The sequence below is a fragment of the Hyalella azteca genome, unplaced genomic scaffold, assembly GCF_000764305.2.
Source record: "Hyalella azteca isolate HAZT.00-mixed unplaced genomic scaffold, Hazt_2.0.2 contig1370, whole genome shotgun sequence".
NCBI lineage: Eukaryota > Metazoa > Arthropoda > Malacostraca > Amphipoda > Hyalellidae > Hyalella > Hyalella azteca.
This window is the reverse complement of record NW_025931691.1, coordinates 982-19,080: the sequence shown is the minus strand read 5'-3', so window position 1 is coordinate 19,080 and position 18,099 is coordinate 982. Positions and strand designations below refer to the sequence as shown.

The following is an 18,099-nucleotide window of genomic DNA, read 5'->3' as shown; positions in this document are numbered from 1 at the left end:
ATATCATCTTTAAAACTAATTGATACAGAAATTCGGGTAATGTCTTTCTCAGTACAATTTGTATTGGATTAATATCTTTAGTTTACTAATTATTTTTTTATCAAGCTTTCAAATCAGGAAGTTTCCTTGAATCACCCTGTAGCCGCATTTAAACGATACAACTGCAGTTAACATATCCTCAACCCTCAATAAATTGATCTATATGNATTTGGGGGAGATAGGGGGATGTTTGTTGGGGGAGGAGATATCTGGGGGAGACAGGGGGGTGTTTGTTGGGGGAGGAGATAGGGGGATGTTTGTTGGGGGAGGAGATATCTGGGGGTGAAGGGATATTTGTTGTCTAGCGGGGATTTTTCTAAGTGGATCAGAGATACTTGTTGGAAGATTATTCATTTCTGCAGGATCTTGGATATTTGTGGATAGGTTGGTATCATCTTTTGGTAGATAAAGGTGAGTAAAAGGGAAACCAAATTCCGGAGTAATTTTGGTGTGTCAAGGAAATATTTTTAAGGATCGGGGATATCTGTTAGACCAACAACTCTCCTACCGGGCCTACTCATCGTCCCCTGGCAGCTCCTACCCTCCCAGTCCCGCCTCCCCAGCATCACTTAACAGTTACCACCCTGTATTTCACACGTCGTACTTCCTTACCAAGTAAAGAACGTTAAAAAACACTGAATTAGCGTCACTTCAACCAAACAACGTTTAATTCAACGTTGATTCAGCGTTATATGTCTGGTGCGTCACAAAACACCAGCACCGACGTCACCTACCGAGACCTCGCGCTGCCACGTCCGTAGCCACCAGGACGTTGAAACGCCCCTTCCGGAAATCTGCAATAACAAAAATTAATCAACAAAAAGTTATCTGTAACCTCAGATTCACTGGCACAGTCAGAAAATTAAACTAGGAGACTGCGGTCANAACAAAAAGTTATCTGTAACCTCAGATTCACTGGCACAGTCAGAAAATTAAACTAGGAGACTGCGGTCAAAATTTGTCTTGTGGCTCAAATGTTGCGATTATAAGAGAATTTCCAGACGCATAATTAGGAGGATAGATTCGAGGTGAAAAGGATCTACCTTGAGATGACCTCACCTTAGACCTCACCTTAGATGACCTCATCTGAGATGACTTCACCTGACGTGACCTCACCTGAGATGACCTCATCTGAGATGACCTCACCTGACGTGACCTCACCTGAGATGACCTCACCTGACGTGACCTCACCTGAGATGACCCTGTCTCTTATACACATCTAGATGTGTATAAGAGACAGGGGCAGGAACACACCTGTTTTCTCAGGCACAAAGGGCAGGAACACACCTGTTTTCTCAGGCACAAAGGGCAGGAACACTTCACTGTCCCCATAGGGCGTGAAGCGCCGCTTGGCTGCCATGTAGAGGAGCTTTGGGTCGACCCTCTGTCCCGCCTCCTGCAGGAGGTGCACAAGAGCCACCGACTTGCTGATGTTGCGCTGCGAGAAGAACGTGTGGGCGACGCCAGGGCGCCCGCACCGACCCGTCCGCCCCACGCGGTGGACGTACGTCGCCACCGTGTCCGGCATGTCGTGGTTGATCACGCAGCTCAGGTCCGGGATGTCTGGGGGNGCCAGCTGATCGAGGCCGCCGTGTATGAAGCCGCACTGGAAACTGCAAATCAATTCTTGCTTTAGTGGCGCTGCTAGTGATGGATATGTTGCATTTTTAAATATATCATTGTAATCAATAAAGTAATTATTGAAGCATCATTGGAATCTAGGAATGCTGGATACATATCATTGCAATAACTAAAATTTGTAAGAACTGCATAAACATGCGTTTAAAGTGGATTTTAAACATAAGTAAGTACATTCTTTTCTGACAGAATATCCAATCCGCGTTATTCCAAGTGGCCCTATCTGACTTTCTACGTTGAAGGCAACTAAGTTACCATTAATAATATTAATAGAAATAATATCAATAAATTTGATTTGACAAAACAAGGACACTCCATGTGAGTTAAATCACTCCTGGAAGCGCTGTGCAATCTTGTTCAAATTGTGTTAAGCTCGGAAAAAATTATGTCTCCATTAATATGGTAAAAGAGTATTTATAATTTCTAATACAGTAAATAACAAAATATAAGATGTTCCATTGTATAACGACCTGCCGTCCCTCAGTCGCTGCACAATCTTGCCCACATCGCGCTGACTCTGCGCAAACACCAGCGCCTTGCCTTCGGGGTTCTGGGTGAGCCCCTCCCGCAGCAACTTCTTCAGCCTGCACACAAGGAATTTAAACTATAACATTTATATATTTATGGTAAACTTTAAAATTCTGACATATAAGGTGATCTATAACATTCTTCTTTGAGCATAGCGGCTACTTTACACTAAGAGAAATTAGATTTTCTTCTCAGTTTCTTCAGCCTGCACACAAGGAAGTTAAATATAACATTTATATATATATATGGCAAACTTTAAAATTCTGACATATAAGGTGATCTATAACATTCTTCTTTGAGCATAGCGGTTACTTTACACTAAGAGTAATTAGATTTTCTTCTCAGTTTCTTCAGCCTGCACACATGGATAATGAACTTTATAATATTCCTACATATAAGGTGTAACTATATTAGTCCTACATATAATTTTAACTATAATATTCATACATATAAAGAGAACTATAATATTCTTTTGCCACATAAGCTACTTTACACTCGGAAATCGGAGAATTTTTAGCAGCTTCTTCAACCTACAGAAACACAAAAATTAGATGATTTGTTCATTTAAAGTAAAGTATAGCATTCTTTGGTGTGCAAAGCAAACTCGTTTAATATTGTGTGATCTCTTATAAATGCAACATGTCCAACGCTACATCATTGAGGAAAATAATGTTCCATAAAATTCCATCATTTCCACAAACCACCGCAGGAAAACCCATAACTCAAACACAAGGCCCATTAATCAAAGAAATAAGCTGGCGGGTTGCCCACACTCACAAAGCAGTTTTCTCAAGGAACTCCACGACGTGGACGTGTTGTACGATGTCGGGGTTTGCCTTGAGCTCCGTGGACCCGACGGTGAGCTGCACGGCGTCCGACAAGAAGCTGGACGCGAGCTGCTGGACCTCAGAGGGCCACGTGGCGGACCACATCAGCGTCTGGCGGTCACTCTGTCGGGGGACACACACATGAGACCACGTGGCGGACCACATCAGCGTCTGGCGGTCACTCTGTCGGGGGACACACACATGAGACCACGTGGCGGACCACATCAGCTTCTGGCGGTCACTCTGTCGGGGGACACACACATGAGACCACGTGGCGGACCACATCAGAGTTTGTTGGTTACCCTGGTTATCACCCACCCTGGTGTGCTGCACATCACTCACCCTGGTGTGCTGCATGATGCTGCTGATCTGCGGCTCAAAGCCCATGTCCAGCATGCGGTCAGCCTCGTCCAGCACCACGAAGCTGCACTGGCCAAGACGCAGCTGTCCGCTCTCCAGGAAGTCAATGAGCCGCCCAGGGGTCGCCACCACTAGCTGAAACGAGCACAGATTATAGTGGAAGCAGAGAGTAAAATAAAAATAGTGCATATTAGAATAACATCACTGAAATAAATGGATTCAGAAAGTAAACAAACAAAGTATATCACAGTTAATTTGACTAGGCACTTGCTTGGGAAAAGCAAACAAGAACCTAAACATATACAAGACTTCCCATATTGCATAAGAATGGAACCTTTTTGTTACAAATAACCCGGTTATTAGGATCACAAAGTTTGTGTGCCATTATGGTTGAATTAACCAGAATTAACGAGTTAAATTAGTCATGCAAACATACAAGAAATGAAAAGTTTCAGCAGCAAGCCAAGACTTAGCACCCACCTTAGCAGATCTCTTGTAAAAGGTGCCAAGTTGGACATCTCTGGAGGCTCCTCCAAACATTGCCACGGACTCAACATGAACTTTAGGACCAAACTCAGAAGCAACTGCTAAGATTTGCTGCACCAACTCTCTGTGACGAGTTATTAAAGAGAATTTATGAGCTGTGTTTCCAATATTGATTTAATATCAAGAAAAAATGAAAAATGCTACTAACATGAAACATTGACATTGTAATTTAAAATAGTTGTAAGGAAAATTTAATACTTTTAATTGCATAAAATCCTAGCACAAATGATTTGTTGTGTGAACATTACAGAATTGCAGGTGCTAACTAGGCTGAGTCATAAGAAAAAATGTAAAGTTCCAGAGAAGGACCTTCATGATGGCATTCAAAAGCTTTCTATTTAAAAAAGAACATTGATGCAGCATTAGAACTCAGTTACAACTAATATATAATTTCATCTCCTAGAAGACTTCCCTACTGGCCTATGGCAAGCTAACTAGGAACAAAGTAACCATGAAAAGAAAAACACACCCTGAGAACATTAACATATAGATTGTCACAAAATTAGCTGGGCACTCAAAGTATGAAAATGATCCATTAATGAGTTGGCTCAAAAAAAATATTTATTATTATGCTAGCAACAATTGAATTCAGCAAATACTGAGCCACAATATGAATATACCACAAGTGTTAACACATATAACACCTGTATGTATATTTAATAAGTTTATATAACATAACTACCTTGTAGGAGCAAGAACAAGTCCTATTGGAGCATCACGTTGCAGTTTCTGGTGTTGGGCGTAGAGTTGCTGGTGGTGGGAAACATGCAGGAGGCCTGGCAGCAGGTACCCCAGTGTCTTCCCGGAGCCCGTCTTAATAACATGATGATCAAGCATTAAGTTGACTTCAAACCATGCGCTGCTTTAGCTTAATACTAAACCTGATTTCTGCTTCAAAAACAAATTAAATAAAAGTTTCTAGTGCAATGATTATCAAATTTCAAGAATCAATCTTAAACAATATTTCCATGAGAAGTTCTTCCACAAGAATTCAAATGAGGAATTGTGAGTGTTCAGTTTACACAAATGATTATTTTTCTTGCAATTTTATATTAAATACATTTAAATTCTCATGATAAAATATAAACTTGGTTTAAACTCTCATGCTTTTTTGGCATCACTCACTTGTCCTATTCCAACCATGTCCAGGCCTTTGAGTGCTATGCTCCATCCTTGAGCTTGAATGGGAGTTGGGGCATCAAATTGGGCTAAACTCTTCATAATTCCCTCAGGAAACTCATGATCTTGAAATTTTTGAATTGGAGGCGGTATGTCTTGTCCACTAATTATGATTTTATGTTGACGCAAGAAGTCCTGGTGGTGTTCTTTAGGTTGATCCATCAATTCAGGATTGAGATTGAGGAAATCTTTTTTAAGAGGTGGCAGATCCTCAAGATTGATGGGTTTAGTGTCTTCAGAGAAACTATCCGAAAATTTTTGATTATGACGAGGCCGAAAAGATGAATTGTCAAAATTTTGTCTTCTGTTGTTCCAGCTTTGGCCACCCCCATACCTCCCCCTCATTGGTCCCCTCCGACTCCTCTGTCTATATTCATCATCATCTTCATCTTCTGTTAGGTCGTATTTATCCTGATATAGCCTCCTGGATGAGGTGTGAAGCTTCTGTGAGAAAATGTATTGTGACGACCCACAGCTGCGCAACACGTTTCTGTGTTGGTGAGGCCATCTTGGTAGGACTGATGGCACGTGGCAGTTGAAAGCTCCTAAGTAACTGCACAAAAATTACTGAAGGTCAAAAAACATCTTGGTCAAAGCATGTTGACTGGATTAGCACACTGACTCCAAATATGGCCTAATTTAGCAAAAAATTATTATAACCAAAAACATAGTTTATAGTATGAAAATTTTTTTCAGTTGATAACCTCTTAAACATGATTTAAGGTTTTCAAATTTTTAAGCCATTTAATTTAAACATCAAAATTCTTTATTGACTTGTTCATAAAAAACGTGCAATATACATATGCCCCTTGAATTAAACTAAAAAATTTTAATGCAATATTTTCAGTACATATTCAGCACAGATAAAAGTATCAGTGATAAGTAATTTGATATCCTGAGGCAGACAAGCTGACAAATATAATGTATACAAACTATTAACTTACCGTAAATTAGAAGAAATGTTACTTCCAATGGACATGAAGGATGACATGATTGGCTTAGTTAGATAATAGCACAATAATTTCAATTCCTTATTTCAATTAGACAAAATTTTATTAGGTACAAAACTGTTTTTATTCAGTTATAATTAACTAAAACTTGACAGTATTAGTTTACCTACACCTGAAAGTAATTCTTTACTGGATCCTGGAAGTAAAAGTTAAACAATAATTACAAGCCACACACATAGGGGAGGTGAAAATGTGCTGCTCATTAGCTTTATACATTTCTGAGATTCCAACAACCAACAGAAATGTGTCAAAGGAAAAGCTTTCAGGTAGTAAGAAAGTCTCTTTACTAATTCTAATAATCTATTCCCTGCATTTACAGTAGAACCTTGATTAGCTAAGGCTCCAGTTCACAAAGAAAATCAATTACCAACAAAAAAGTTTGATTACATTTACCTTGCTCACTGAAAAAATTTCACTTAACAAAAAAATTAATGCATCATTGGTCATTACAAAATTGTGCATAGAATGTCATAGATAGAATTGTGCACTGGCCACTGGGCAACATAAAATGAAAAGTAATTAACCTAAACTATGATTTATTTCTCCAAAAAATATGATGGTTGTCACTAAAACATTCCTTTCTGTTTCAGGTAAGGTTTTACGCTCTTTTTTGTTATAGAGAATTCACTTGACCCAATTATAATGATGTGATTTTACAAGCCATCCTGTAAGCTTACAGATACAGAAGAAATGCTATTTTGGCTGCAGATGTGAAGCTTGCAGTAGACAAGGTTGTTGTCAATACTCAATGGCATGTCCATGGATATGGTAAATGGTAATATCACATCAATGAAGGAAAAACAAGTCAAAATCAAAGAAAATGTCATTCATTCTACATCTACATCATCTACAAAGGCAGAGTAGGGCTTCAGAATACTGTTAGTAATAGATGAGTACACTCTGCATGCTTCAAACATTCTAAGATTAAGTTTTATTTCAAGTGTCCTCCCAGATTATCCCATTCCCAGGGGTAATTTGGTACCCTATTATTTTGCATCTGGGACCTTAAAAATAGCATATGGAATTTTTTGTAAATCCTATACAATAGCCTTTGCATGGAGCTTTAAAATGAGCCCAAACTTGTTTCTAAAATGTTTCATATGAGAGGTTATTGACAAAAATGCTTAAAACCGTCCCTTATTACCCTGTTTGACGGTAACCCTTTTGCAGCCTGCAGGCAAGCATTGAAATATCCAGAAATTAAAACTTCATAAACTACCTAGGTCAAAACAGTAAGAACTATTATACAAAATATTTATTGGTATGTATTTTTAAGAATTTTGCATATTGGAGGAATGGAGGTTTGCATTGCAATTTGCACTTGAAGAATTTATTATACAAGGTCACTACACAAAATATTTTGGTTTACTAAAGTCTCTTGACAGTTGACATTGATTTCTAATGACACTTTAAAGAAGTAAAAGAACTAGCTATTAGATTTATTGTGGTTTATGCTACTAATTTCTCATAAAAGTTGTATCCCTATGGGATACAGTTGTCAGTTGATACAGATCCCTATGGCCTCCTCCTACCTATGTTATAGTTAGCTACCACAAAAATTCATCACCTGAAATAAGAACTTATAAGTGAAGTAACAATTTAATAAACTTGCATCACAGCCTCACAGGAATTCCTAAATTAGGTACAAGTCTGTAATTATAGATACCTAATCACTATCAGATCATCAGTGGAGTGAGTGGAAAGTTTCCCTTCCTAGAATTATGGCACCATGGTCCAACTCACTCATTATCAATAAATTTCATAAACATTAATATTATAAGCCAAAATGGCTAATACTTTTTAGTTTTGGTTGGCAGTTGTCGGCACTCGGCAGCAAAACAATAAAGAATAGTGCACCGGCCAATGTATCACTGTATCATTTGAGCTCATGTTGTTGCCACGTGCGGTTGTGCAGTGATAACTCCTAATCCTGTTTCCACAACAACTAGGCTTGGCGCCGGTCGGCGATGCATGGTGGCTTGATACCTGTAAGTATTCTTATCATCATATACATATGGCCTTATCAATAGTTCGTTTCAAACAGAACGTAGACTTGTAGTAGAAATATATTGCGAATGGTCTTTAACATGATTCAATTATAAAGTTCGGAAGACTATCCCGATTATGCCTTACCTTACCAGCTGTATTCTCTGTACACAAAACTTGTAAGAAATCATAGGTATATGACCGGTGTCTGGTGCTTCTTAGCTCTAATATAGTATTGTTTCAAATTTAAGCCTCTAATCTATGTACTTCTAAATTGTTTCTAGAAAATTTAATTAATCGTTTTTAATTTGATGAAAAACTATTGAATAGTTTGTGCCGCGTACAAATTTATTGACCAAAAACATTTACCATCCTGAAATGAGGTCGGACTGCAAGTTTGGTAGTTCAAGCTTTGATGAAACCAAAGCCACTAACTTGACAGTGCTGACAGGTGACGGTGACTACGCTACTATAGGATACCATATTTTAATAACATGAAAAAAAGTCAACAAGGAGTGTTCAACTGTAAGCAAAAACATCATTTATTGAGCGAGAAATGTTTCCCTTTTCAATGCCCAGTGCATGTTCGTTACTTCGATGGAGCGCCCCCCAACTAATAAACAAATATGTTGGTTACGGTACTGCCTAATACCTTTACTGTAGTGATGAAATCAACTGAGTAGGTAACTCGGCGGTGTTACTGATATTCCCTAGACTCCTTTACCTGACATCTCGAGTCTAGGGAATATCAGTAACACCGCCGGGACGACTGAAATAGTCCAGCATTGCCCAATACCAGCATAATTTTCATACTTCACTACTTCACCCCATGCGCAAGCATGCTGCAGAGCAAATTAGCCCACATGATTACTTGCTGAAAGCCACAGGGACTAAATCCCTTCATGGATGTAAACCAGCAAGCCAATGACCTGCAAGCCGCCAAAACAATGGTCGTAACCCACACGCTAAACCCCAAAATATTTCTATCCATGCAGCCTAGCCCCTTCCCCACTTTCGATAAAGAACGCCCTGCGCCACAGTGCTATCAGTACACTACTACCTCTCCAGCCTGTCCATTCTTCTGGAAGCTAAACCTCCACGCTTACCCCCTGCTCCCCCTCCTTTCGGTACCAGCTTGCGGAAGAATTCTAACCAAACCTAACCTAACCCTTTTGCGGAAAGGTGGAGAGAAGGGGGTAAGTGTGGAGGAAGAAGATGCTGGTGAGCGTCAGGGCTGGGCTTACGCCTGCGAAGTGGGTAAGGTGATGCGACAGTCCGGTGCGGGGCCGCGCCCATTTACGGCAGTCTGGTGCGGTCTGCGGACCCTGTGGCTTACGGCATTTGTAAGAAGTGATGGTATGGGCTTAAATCATTGGTGTAGTACGGTTTAATGCTACTTTGCACCCATCAGCATTACACCTAAATTTTAATGTAATGCAAGAGTCAGGCAGGAACCTAAATGAGTTGCCTGACTGTACCTATCAGCATTAAACCTTAATTTTAATTTAATAGCATCAGTATGAGGAAGAAACTTTAATGACTTGAAAGTAAGAGACAGGAACTTTAATAAATTGAAAGTAAGCAAAAGGAACTTCAATGAGTTGAGAGTAAGAGGCAGGAACTTTAATAAGTTGAAAGTAAGCAAAAGGAACTTTAATGAGTTGATAAGAGGCAGGAACTTTAACAACATGAAAGTAAGAGGCAGGAACTTTAACAACATGAAAGTAAGAGGCAGGAACTTTAACAACATGAAAGTAAGAGACAGGAACTTTAACAACATGAAAGTAAGAGACAGGAACTTTAACAACATGAAAGTAAGAGACAGGAACTTTAACAACATGAAAGCAAGAGACAGGAACTTTAACAAGTTGACAGTAACAGACAGGAACTTCAATAAGTTGACAGTAAGAGACAGGAACCTTGATGAGTTGCCTGGCATGCCCGGCGTCGTCTGCGGTGAAGAAGGCGTGCGCGTATCCCTTGTTGCCGCGACGCCCCGTGCGTCCGATGCGGTGTACGTAGCTCTCGACGCCCTCAGCAGGGAAGTCGTAGTTCACCACGCACGTCAGGTCAGGGATGTCTGTTGATTAGGTAATACATTTAGGATAATTTGTTAAATTATCAAGCAATAAACTTAAGGATAATTTGTCAAATTCTCAAGCAACAAACTTAGGATAATTTGTCAAATTCTCAGGAATGTCTGTTAATTAGGCAATACACTTAGGATAATTTGTCAAATTCTCAAGCAATAAACTTAGGATAATTTGTCAAATTCTCAGGAATGTCTGTTAATTAGGCAATACACTTAGGATAATTTGTCAAATTCTCATCAGGGAAGTCGTAGTTCACCACGCACGTCAGGTCAGGGATGTCTGTTGATTAGGTAATACACTTATGATAATTTGAACTTAAATTCAAGTAATTATTATAATTTAGAATAATTCAAATTCAGAATAATCTGAACATTGAAACTTAGAAGTTAATTAGGCAATACATTTAGGATAATTTGAACTTAAATTCACAGGAATGTCTGTTAATTAGGCTATACACTTAGGATAATTTGTCAAATTCTTCAGAAATATCTGTTAATTAAGCAAAATACTTAGGATAATTTGAACTTAAATTCAAATATTTAATAATTTAGAATACTTAAGCATTCAGAATGATTCGAACTTTGAAACTTATGAGTTAATTAGGCAATAAACTTAGAATAATTTGAACTTGAATTCAAATAATCATTATAATTTTCAATAATTTGAACTTTGAAACTTAGAAGTAAATTAGGCCATAAACTTGGAATAATTTGTTAAATTCTGCATATGACAGAAACGTCTTCATTAAATTGAAATGAATATCAATGATTCTGAAGTTGAACGAGCATGATATGGAATCTGACAGGTCTGAAAATACAAATGATTAGCGTAATGTTTTGATTATTATTCAATTCTGATGACATAGAACTCTAACAAACTAAGGCTAAAACTAACGATTTCTACGAATTATTTTCATTCACTAGAATCTCATGCGATCGTCAGCATTGAGAAGCCATGAATTTCAAATTGACCAGAACTGGGTTGAATGTGCTGCTTCTAACCCCCACGAGAGCTTAAAATTTTCATTTTATTTATTTTAAAACAACTTTTATTAACTGCATTCTTAGCTCTGAGATAGTAAACATCCATGGCATAGAGATACTAAGACGAGACTATTTATTTAGAACCAAACAACGGAGTAAATAAATGTGCACTGCTTCTCACCGATGCCTCTAGCAGCAACGTCGGTGGCCACCAACACGGACACGTGGCCGCGGCGGAAGCCTGCAAAACAGAACCAAATGTCAGTTCAGAGAACTTTGTATGATGACCCTAGTCAATAAAATAAGATAATAACTAGACTCGTGGATGACGAAGACGTGCTATTGCATTTATACAGAAAGGCTGAGAATGCAAATTTAATTTTTTTTTTGTTAGTCAAAGGCAAAGTTTTTCATTCATACGGAAAGCAAATTTAATTTGTTACTCAAGGGCAAAAAATAACTGGTGTTTATAGTATAAATGATATAATCTGACATGAATATCAACAGCAAGGAAACCGGACACGAGTTACCTTGATTCTTAACATTAGTTCATTGCCAACGCCTATCAACTAAGAATAGCGTCAAAACAGATTTTGTAGAAAAACAATATATTGCGACACAAATGAAAAAATATTAAAAAATTGAGTGCACACTCACCATTGAGGACCGAATCGCGCATCTTCTGCGTCTTGTCGCCGTGAATGGAGCGCACCTTGAACCTGAAATATTACAGCTTGGTTACTGAAGGAAAACATCTTTTACAAATATTAATGCCACTACTGCTCATGTTGCACATTAATCAGAAACTAAAAAGGTTAAAAAAAGTACACTGGAAAATTTCATGACATCTTCGTAGAACCATATTATATATATTATACTCAATAGCACCGTAAAATGCTCAGTGTTGAGCGGCACAAACCATAATTTTAGAAACCTCTCATTTGGAGAAATTTCAAGACTTATTGACCTTACTATTTTACCAATTATCGGACAGTTAGAGAAACTAAACTCTAAACGAAAATGCCATTCAGTCAAGTTTGTGTAAATGAACTCTAACGTCAAGATGCAAACTTTATTTTATTGCGTGCATAAATAGAACCATTCAGCTTATCTTCAATGAATATTAGGTGAACTTCTATATTATATTCTTTGCTTCTAAACCGTATTTTGTGGAGGTGTTGAATTATTGAGATCAAATCTCTCCCGCTAGTTGAAAGAATTTAGTGAAACGCAGGCATGGAACATAGCACAAATGCCTCGAGTTCAATGTCACTAACTGAAGGGTGGAATAAACGCTACAGTGAAAGAGTTTAGTTACAAAAATGGTACAGGATTTTGATTCGTAAAGAAAATCCAAAAGGTGCTTCCAAGATGATCTTAGGGTGATGTGCAAGGGTGACATGCAAGGACTCAAATATGCAGCAATAATAGAAGAAATTTCATTTTCATCAAGAGGGTTCAGTAGTAGCCCTGGACCACATGTAAAAACATATGTAAGCCCTACATTTTACCATTCAAGAGATTTACAAATTATCAATTGAAAATCTCATGTAGATTGAAGTATTTCCCAACACTAACAATTGATGGTCAAAGGCCACACTATCAAAAAAGAAAGAGTTCAGAGTCAGTAACTGTCAGCCAATCACTGACAAGCTAAACCCATCAATTACAGACAAGAAATTGCCCGCTATGTGCACTTAAGGCCGCGACCAATACTTTAGTCGCTATGGGTACTAAGGTTGCTAAGTGTACTTAGGCCGCTACGTGTATGAAGGCCACTAAATGTTCTATGGCCGCTACAAGTACTTGAGAAGCTATGGGTACAAGTAGTACAGTTTAGACAGCACGCCCCTGGTGGAGATACGGACCCCTTGCGCTCAAGTTCTATGGCCACTACAAGTACTAGAGCAGCTATGGGTACAAGCAGTACAGTTTAGACAGCACGCCCCTGGTGGAGATACGGACCCCTTGCGCTCGAGGCTGAAGGAGACGTTGTCGACCATGCGTTTGGTCTCGCAGAAGACCATCGCCTGCGCATCAGCTTTGCCTTCCAGCATCTCCCGCAGAAGATCTTCCAGCCTGTGCATTCAAATATTTAAAATATTGAACAAATCTTTTTCAACATTAAATGAAATAATAATGATACTGAAAAATAATAAATAACCTTGGAAAAGAGCAGTCGTTATCTTTTTGTTTTATACTTGTTCAATAATTTCATCAAATTCCGACCCATGTCAAGAAAAATTTGTACTTTTAACATGAACAAGTAAATCATATCTTACTCGCAATGAACCATCTCGTAATTAGTTATGATAACATACCGTCGGCAACAAAGCAATGACAAAATGCGGCATTCCTTCCACACCTACGACTCAGACCCACAAAGCCAACAACGCAAGAACGACAATGATTACGAATTTTAATCCAGTTGCGGCTCACAGAGTCAATGTTTTCCTCCGCTGGGATACAGTTGATACAGATCCCTATGACCTATGTTATAGTTACAACAAAAATTCATCACCTGGAATCAGAATTTTTAAGTAAAGTAACAATTTAACAAACTTGCATCACAGCTCACAGGAATTCCTAAATTACAAGTCTGCAATTGTAGATAATCACTATCAGAATCAGTGGAGTGAGTGGAAAGTTTCCCTTCCTAGCATAGTGGCACAGCAGAGAGTTTTTTAGACTCTCCCTCAAGTTCATTATTGAGTCCTATAAGTAGACCAGCAAAGTATTCTGGATACCAGCATTATCATGCATAAGAAATTGGTTTAAATCATGAGTAAATGAGGGAATTGAAAATGAACTGATTCTAAAAAATCTCTGGTTTGTCACTATGCTTCCTAGTACCTACCTAGAATTATGGCACCATGGTCCAACTCACTCATTATCAATAAATTTCATAAACATTAATATTATAAGCCAAAATGGCTAATACTTTTTAGTTTTTAGATATAATTTCCTTATCTTCCTTGAAGTTCCTTCTATACCTACCTACTATTTAGATTTAGGCCTGGCTACTAACTCCCACCAACTACCAAGTTGGAAGTGGAACTGGAACAACTAGGTATGGCATCTGACATGACAGATTGACATGAGTTATATGATTATGAACTTTGGATAACTGGTATCTTTTATTTCTAAATAAACACTAACTACCTCAGGCTAAATGCAAATTTAAAAAGGGATACCTAAGGCTAAGGCTAAGCGGCCTAAGCCACGGCTAAGCTAGGTAATGGAGAGTGGAGACTAATGGATTGGACGAGTCAGGACGACGGACGTACTACCGTACTACGCGTTTACAATTCCCATCAACACATATGACAACTGTATTAAAAATTGTAGCCGATACGTTAATTCATTATGTTGGTTATAAATTATAAAAATACAGTAAACTTAGCGTGTTATGCACTGTGCGTGTGCAGTTCACACCGGTCTTACAATGTGGATGGAGCACTAGTGACTAAGGCTTGATCTCGATTGTGCGTCTCGAACACACTTCTGCAAGATTTTTGGATTTGGAGCATATTGACCTTGAAAGGGCATTTGAAATCGGTAGGCGCAGCTGTAGACTTCAAATTTTATCAATAAATAAACCCTGGAGTCAACACCTAGCCTCAGCTTCCAATAACTACTCTCTATCTCAGAATTAGAAGCTGCAGATTGCGCTAACAAAATAATAAAACCAGTTAAATATTGGTTGGAGATAATAATGCGTTAGGTTTTCAGCCAATCTTGCGCATGTTTGCTCATTAGCAGGCAGTTCTGCATCCGATCTGACCTACATCGGCCTAACTCCTTTTCAGGCTGCTCTGACTCACAACTTTCTTGCAGCCGATGACTGGCTCTCCTAGCTTATTTGTCAGACCTCTGTATTTCCTGCAGCCAATGAAGTTAGATTAGGTCAGCTCAGATTTGTTTGATATGGATATGTTGCGACACAAGTAGGTTAATTAAGTCAGATGCAGTGACCTTGCTTAACTTTGGCATGGCGAATCGGTGGCTGTGGACCCGTTGGCTTGAACCGGGTGAATCGGTAATACGCTTTGGCTTTAAGCGCTAGAATTCATAGGCTGCAATGCCCTCTAGCATTTTTAGCCACTGAGAGGAATATGGACCAAAGTGTGAAGTTGGGCAAAGCTGGCCTCTGGCATGTGCCCCAACCTTACATATTTATGATTTATACCACCGAAATTTGAATCGTGTTAAGAATAACGGGTGTTTTGTATCTCGATTACTCAAAGAGTTGGCAACTGTCATAGCTGGCCCACTGACGTAATTTTTTCAAAAAAAAATTGAACGAATGGAACTTGCCGGCTGACTGGAAAGAAGCTCAAGTGACACCATTGTTTAAATAAGGTGACAAAAGCTGCCCGGGCAACTATCGCCCTGTCAGTTTGACAAGTGTCGTTTGCAAGGTAATGGAATTTGTTGTGAGGGATCGATTAATAGATCATTTGACTGCTAATAATCTATTATCAGACTGTCAACATGGCTTTATTGCCGGGAGATCCTGCACCACTAACCTCTTGTCTACTCTGAACGAATGGACCCGCCTCCTGGACGAAAGGGAGCCAGTAGATGCAATGTCCCTTGATTTTACCAAGGCTTATGACAGTGTCCCACTGGAGTGCTATGCAGGAGCATATGTTCAGTCTTAAAATGACTGGCAAATTACGGACCAGGTAATAAGTCCAGCAGCTATCTCAATCAATCGTCAGTAATGGAAAGATCGGGTTCCAAAGGCTGGATCCCTTGTGAATCAAGTCACGAAAAATTCAAGAATCGGCAACAGGCCATGGGCCTATTTTCTTTAATGCCCACACTTCTACGTATTCTATTCTAATAAAAAATAATTTTAACAACCACTCAATTAAAACCATTTTCTGATTATATGGGTTCATATCCAACTTCTCAGAATTGCATTATTTTTACCTTACGTTGCTCAGAAACTATCAGCCTCCACCGCCTGCCCACCCGTGCACGACGACCCATAGATAATAAATATACCTAAGATCTGGCCGCCCACTTCGTAGACAAAAATACTTCCGGTCCCTCATTTCACCATAGTTTCTCAGATGATAGTAGGAAACAATCGGTAGAGAAAAAGTGCCGGTATCTTAAAAACCTGACATTTTGATCATCCGTTAATGAGCATGCTAACAAAATACGTGTTACATCGTAAAGTGATTATGTACGCAATGTCATCATCGCGCAAATAATGTCTTTGACTTCCCATATGCAATGATCAATCGTGGGATAACATGGCTTTTATTGCTCTCTATTATTCACCTCTCACAGTGTCAAGGTTTAATCGCATTTTCAATTAAAATTGGTTCACTTTATTTCCATTTCTCATTTTGCAGAAATTTGGGTTTTATTTCAAATATTTTTCCAGGAATGCAAGATGAAGCTGTTTTTCTAAGCGACTAGCTGGTCATGTTGAAGAAGCACTGCCCACGGTAACGCAAGGCAGTCCATTGTATTGAACGACCCGTTATCGTGTCCGACTCCTCAGGTTAAGAGACCTTACCTCAAGATCCCCTTAGGTACCATGTATCCAGAGTTCGTTTAGGACATCATTCCAAGTCCATTGGAAAAGCACAAACTTTTGACGTCTGCGAAGCTCCACACACAAGCGAAGCGACATCGGGAAATGAACTGAGCTTCCCGATACTCGAACCTGCGACTAGCTCCTCTCATCTCGGCGCTGCTACCACTGCGCCTGCAGTGGCGCTAAACAACTGTGCAGTACAGTGACACCGCCAGCAGTTCTCCTCAGACGGTTATGTGTGGTACACTGGTACTTATACAGCACAGTGTATTACTGAAATAACTTAATAATTGAATTTATAGTGCCATTATGAGTTCCGTGCCAAGGATCTGGTCTTTGTTATAATAGAGATTATAGCGATTACAATGCCATCGTATTGTTTTCCAAATAGAAAGCAGTATTGGAAATTATTTAGAAGCATGTATGCCTATTGTGATGAGCATCATGTGAAATATTGCATTATTTTATATAATAATATAATAACAACGGTTTCAGCGATTATTAGGCCGTAGGCCTATCGCCGATTATTAACATCGCAGAACATTCACAGCTTGTTGCGGTCTCGAACTCGCAACTCACTGCTACAATTCTGCTGTGCTTAACCGCCCGCCTCCTCGCCGATTCTGACCAGAAACTGGCGCACAGAGCTGGGATCGAACCCGCGCTTCTCTGCGTCAATCGTGCTACTCTGAACTTTAACCACTTGGCCAACCTGCCCACTGGTAATAGTAGACACTATAAATTACTAATAGTTCGGGGGAGCTTTGTCTGGATTTGCGGCAGTTCTCGGTTGATTGAGGAAATCAGAAACGACAATGTTCACATGTCTGGAATTATAACAAGCACTGGTAGGAGCCGAAATTAGCATATTTCTTAAGTTTGGGAGAGCTTATATGATATTTGCGGCAGTTACCAGTTAATTCACAAAACGTTTGTTTTTGCATGTGAATCCGCTAGTGAATTTGACGAAATATCGAATAGGCGGGCCTGGAAAATTGCAGCTTGTTCATTCACTTAGTAATTGCAGTGTCAGTACTGATTACTGAGTCGGCCAAATCCAGCATGGCGCTGATTTAGAGCACTGCAGATATAAGCTCAAACATCAAGCACGCATGCCCTGGGAGTCCCTCTCATGTCTGTGCGTGTGCTTCTCTTCTCTGGGAGTCCCCCAGAAGAGTTCAGCACTCCGCAATGCGAGCAACTGCTACTTATCTCATCTCACAGAAACTGGTGGTCTAGCTACCTTATAGCTAATGAAAATCACCGAATATAACGACAATTTGCCTTCCATCGCTTCACATCCTGATAAACTGCCGACAACGTGATGAGCAAGCACCAGCAGGCATATGAGTG

General features: G+C 39.3%; 2 protein-coding genes across 2 annotated transcripts; both read right to left on the bottom strand.

Moving 5' to 3' along the window:
- Positions 1-1,258: 1,258 nt before the first annotated feature.
- LOC108673115 (DEAD-box ATP-dependent RNA helicase 20) lies at positions 1,259-6,258 on the bottom strand. Its single transcript, XM_018160896.1, has 8 exons — positions 6,062-6,258; positions 5,064-5,670; positions 4,621-4,751; positions 3,873-4,002; positions 3,375-3,527; positions 2,983-3,155; positions 2,148-2,261; positions 1,259-1,652 (listed from the first exon to the last, which is right to left on the bottom strand). Exons 1-8 carry the CDS (start codon positions 6,106-6,108, stop codon positions 1,259-1,261), a joined length of 1,749 nt encoding a protein of 582 aa, XP_018016385.1. The 5' UTR covers positions 6,109-6,258.
- Positions 6,259-8,618: 2,360 nt separating this feature from the next.
- LOC108673114 (DEAD-box ATP-dependent RNA helicase 14) lies at positions 8,619-13,268 on the bottom strand (the record flags this gene model as incomplete). Its single annotated transcript, XM_047882481.1, has 6 exons — positions 8,619-8,636; positions 10,033-10,193; positions 10,417-10,485; positions 11,371-11,430; positions 11,847-11,908; positions 13,155-13,268. Coding segments are annotated over 6 exons (484 nt in total), but the record flags the coding sequence as incomplete, so codon positions are not given.
- Positions 13,269-18,099: the final 4,831 nt, after the last annotated feature.